Here is a 4797-nt window from a genome sequence, read left to right as displayed (position 1 = left end):
CCAGTAAACCATGATTCCATCCAACTTACCACCCAGCAGCTGTTTTCTTTCACTATTCATGGTTGGCTGGTTGTCCAAGGGGAAATGGGTGCTATCCATGTATCATAATGGCAATATTAACATTTTCTAACCTTGAGATTGACCTTGAAATATAACCCAAGGTCAAATATAACATCATCAACAGAAAGCCCCAACATGGTTACTTATCTGCACCAAATACCATAAATCTACCTTCCACCCTTTTGAAGGTATACGTTATTTTTGAAAAAGTGACCTTTGACTTCTAGCAGAGCTATTTTTGCACTTATTGACCCCAAAATCGAATCACTCTGAAGAGAGGCCATTCTTAGCTCACCGGTAAAATACTAACCTGCTAGACCTCAGCGCTCGAGCTACAGACTGTTCACAGACAGACACACAAATGGGACTGATTTGCGATTATAGTTTTGGTCCCATTCAGAGCAAAATAGATGAGAAAGCAGGATTTGCTTTGGGCGAGGCTACCTTGTTACTGACAGGTCGCTATGTTATGCATAATGTCCTCGAATTCTTGGTCAGATCCACCCATCACTTGTCACGCCTGGGGTCAAAACAGCAAAACAGACGATCTAAATGCTAAACTTGAGGCTTTGAAATGGTTGTCCATGAAACAATGGGTGACACGTCAGTGACTCTGTCCATCTTTTACACTGCCTAGAGTTAATGTAAACTAAGGTATAGTAGTGAAATTGTACTTTTCATCATTGTATGTTCATGTCACTCTCTAAAAAGTGTACTGTGGGCACTTGTGTGTTATTACACAATATCTCCTCAGAGTAAAAGTGACGCGTTAGCAGAGCAGCTGCAGCGTTCAGGCACAGTACAGAGTGTAGGTGACCCAGGTTTCATCACTGCCGATGTGGGACTAAAACACCTCGATGGGCCGCTTAAACCACAACATGGGAGGAAGGTGAGAGGAGGTGAGCTGTGAGCTAATGAGAGAACTTCCACTGATAGCAGGAAGTTCAGAGGGAGTCCGGAAAGCGCAAATATTAAACTAAAACCTAAGGGTGCCTTTAGATAGACTTTGATATAAAACATTCAGCTAATTGCGATATGGTGAATAATGGTTTAAAGGTGCTTTTTACATGTGCTTTTCTGTTTTCTGCTACTTTATAAGTTGAATTCACAGCATCTCAGTGGCAAATAATGTTCACTCCACTGCATTAAGATGAAAGTAATGTTCAGTAGCTGCTGTGATGATTAAGGTAAAACATACAAAACATGCACAATGATGAGTTTTGTACTGCATTATATAACATCATACAGGATTTTAGTTCAATTGACACATCTTCTCTTGTTTACTTAAAAAAATATATACAAGTTTAATTAATTTCTGGGTGAATTTAACCTAAAGTTTTGTTTTAAGACCACTTTTAAACTTTATATTTTAAGTTCCTCTCACTCAAGTGTTTTTTTCTACATGAATAGACAGCTAAAAGTTTATTCAATGCATTCAATTAAGCTTATAAAAAGCAAAACTATCATTTTCACCAACGTCCCAGCAAGTATTTTAATTGAGGTAAAACTCCCCAGAGATTTCGTTTTCACAGTTTGAAGAAAACAGACCCAATGAAAACTTTCCATGTCTTTAATACACATTAAATAAAGTCCGAGTTGTTTCTTTTTATATGAATAAAAGCAGTTGTAACCATGACGACGGCTAATATTTAATTAAATTAGTAACTGAGATCATTGTTATCGCCACGCAGGTGATCTTTGCAGTGACGTTGGTACTAAATGACTTCAGTGGCTGCAGCTGTGAGATCTCTGTGTTAACTTATTTCAAAAGTGGAAAAGGAAAGCAGTTCTGTCTGTAAAGGTTGCACACGTGACGAAGCAACTGATTCAACTTTATACCTAAAGTTTATTCGACAGTTTCACAACAAATAAAGCGACCTTCAACTAATTAATCAACCTAATCCCTATTCACGCAGGACTACTGTTACCAGGGGACTTCTAGTAATTAGTAAAAAGCGTGGAGGTCGTCTGTCATTTAATCCCATGTGAATCCAGCGTGTCTACCGCTTGTCAAGTAAAAGTTCCAGTGCAAGTTACCTAGCACATTTCACACAGAAGTCCTATGATAGTACTAATATTTCGTGAATCAGCGTTTTAGTTTTTTTTGTTTTCTCTGCACCTTTATCTGCCGCTTTCATACTTCAATCACAGATAAAAAATTCAGAATATTTTATGTTACTATATAGTCTGAAGACCCATTTACAGAAACTACAGGCTCAAGTCCATCAGAGGAGCAAAATCGTGAAGGATGTTTAGATGGACCATTTTGCTCCTCTTTCAACAAGATCATCAGTTAATATGTGGAGGTCTGTTAGAATAATGACAGTAAATATGAGTAAAAAAACGGATCCAAACACTCTAAGAAAAGAACTTTAAAGGCTGTTAACTTACATTTTTAAGGCAGCAAAGGAACTTTCTGTTTCCTCCTATATTGTAGTCACATAAACGATCAGGTCATACAGCTTTTTTGATGTTTTGATCATAGTATTTTTGATCCCTCAGAGATTCCTGAAGCTCAGATGCAGCACCACTGAAATAATAATAATAAAAAAAAAACATTGTTCTGGTGGTGTTTGTGTAATGTGTTTGTAGTGTAATAATACTGTTTATTACAGTTAGCGTACCTGTTTTTACAATATTGAGTTATTCTAAAAAAAAAAATAATGTAATAGCAAGATAATAGAAGAACGTCTTTAGCATAATATTGGATTGGTTATGCTTATCAGTTATACAGCAACACAGAATATAGGTGATATTTGCGTTAGCCACTATATGCTCCTGGATGTACCAAACCACACAAGGTAGTAACACCTACTTTATAGCCCATTTTATTCTTATTCGTTTAACATTTAACAGGAAGATATTTTGTATTTCTTGTGTAAGGCTCCAATCTCTGTCTCAAATTGTGCAATAAAACTATTTCTTATGTCCACAAATTACTTCAAATTACATTTGTTATGTAACTAACCAGAGCTACAGTGATTCTGAGATAGCTTCTAATTAATATGACCTGATGGAAATGCCTGACAGCTTTAGATTGAAATGATACATATTGCAAATGTGTACACACAAAACACAAGTATTAATGCTTATTTAGACATAATAAATAAATATAAAAGCGTCTGCTCACAATAATACAATATCTCTTCATTTTCTTCTGATGTAATATCATTTTCCTAATAAATCTCCAGAGACCTCTCTATCTACTTTAATTGCTCCTTTACATAAGAATGAGATCCAGTCTGTATTTGCGTGGACTATATTTAGAGTGCAGCTATGAAAGGCCTGCAGTTTAACATATCTCCCTGGCATATGGTATTATGATAATTACACAGCTATTACTCCAGTACATGGGTTTGTGAAATTAAATGAGCGCCAGGGGGCTTCACTGCTCGCACTAACCCAACTCGAGCTCTGAGTGTGTGTGAGTGACTGTGGGCATATGAGTGGCCGACTCCCCCCTTCACAACACACACACCCACCCACCCACATACCTTGCCATCTGTTGACATATGCAGCGGTTCAAAAATAGCCTCGACCAGAAGGTTCCGTAAGTGGCCGACAGATAGGCAGAGCAGGGCTCCTGTCGTGTGTCTGTGCAAGTTGTTGTGTCTTTGCAATGACCACGTGTTGGCCGGAAATCGTCCAAAACCACCACAACTCTACTTGACCGGAGAGTTTCTGCAGTTCTTTTTATAACAATTCCAAGTGGGGATTTCTTGTTGCTGTTTCCTTAAACCAGAGTGAAAGTTTGAATTGGTGCAAGCAACACTGCAAATGGAGCCCTTTTCTGACCAGTTCATGGAATTCCACCCGGTCCATGGAACCAACGTCCAACTGGACTACTCAGGAACTCAGGCCACACGAGTAGAAAGCTTCGCCAACGGAGTTTGTTTCAGCAAACACCCCCTCAAGCCCGGAGAGATCTTTCTCATAGAGATCGAGGATAAAGAGCTGGGCTGGTGTGGCCACCTTCGGGTCGGTCTGACAGCCCAGGACCCCAGGAGCTTTGACGCAGTGCCTGAATATTCCATTCCAGACTTGACAGACTTGGGGAACAGCTGGGTGTTTGCCATCACTCGCAACCACAACAAGATCATAGAGGATGCTGAGGTCGCAGAGGAAGGACTGCCTGGGGGTCAGAGGCTGGGGAGGGGAGAGGCAGAAGAAGATGCAGCCCCCAACATGAAACCAAAGACTTTCTTCACTGACACTCACCTGTACATCGACAGCGTTCGAATCCCCCGAGACAAGCTGGTCGGCCGGAGTCGACCCGGACGTTTCAGTCACATCTTGGATGACTTGTACAAGACCAACGCTCTGCCTCCCACAGCCAGACGCAGCAGGATAGGAGTTCTGTATGTGCCCAAAGGACAGGACCTGGCTGATATGCACATTGTCATCAATGGTGAGGACATGGGAGCTTCCGCAAAGGGAATCCCCACCATCGAGCCTCTCTTCGCTGTGGTGGACGTTTTTGCTGCTACCAAGTGTGTCCGAATTGTCCAGGTGGAGTACGGGTGTAAGTGTCCCAACGATAGCTTTGGTCATGGATGGATTATGAGGTAGTGAGATCCTGGGCACATACTGTCCAAAAGAGACACAAAACAGCTACAAGTGATGCATCATATAATGTCTTTTTCACACTTTGCAGGTGAAGCTGAACTCTTAGACTTTCAGAGGCACAAAGAAAAATCACTTTCCATGTCTTTGCGTTCATGTTGTAGCTTTGTGATT

At 40.4% G+C, this 4797-nt stretch overlaps 1 protein-coding gene across 1 annotated transcript; it reads left to right on the top strand.

Moving 5' to 3' along the window:
* Positions 1 to 3646: 3646 nt before the first annotated feature.
* LOC103357974 (neuralized-like protein 2) lies at positions 3647 to 4639 on the top strand. The gene has a single exon (XM_008282748.1). It carries the CDS (start codon positions 3838 to 3840, stop codon positions 4627 to 4629), a length of 792 nt encoding a protein of 263 aa, XP_008280970.1. The 5' UTR covers positions 3647 to 3837; the 3' UTR covers positions 4630 to 4639.
* The last annotated feature ends 158 nt before the right edge of the window (positions 4640 to 4797 follow it).

Source organism: Stegastes partitus, unplaced genomic scaffold (assembly GCF_000690725.1).
Source record: "Stegastes partitus isolate 25-593 unplaced genomic scaffold, Stegastes_partitus-1.0.2 Scaffold285, whole genome shotgun sequence".
Lineage (NCBI taxonomy): Eukaryota > Metazoa > Chordata > Actinopteri > Pomacentridae > Stegastes > Stegastes partitus.
The sequence above is the reverse complement of the archived record's forward strand: the minus strand, read 5'-3'. Positions and strand labels throughout refer to the sequence as shown.

What these genes read in the sequence shown, in the direction of transcription:
- LOC103357974 (XM_008282748.1), top strand. Translation starts at nt 3,838, where the DNA reads ATGGAGCCCTTTTCTGACCAGTTCATGGAATTCCACCCGGTCCATGGA.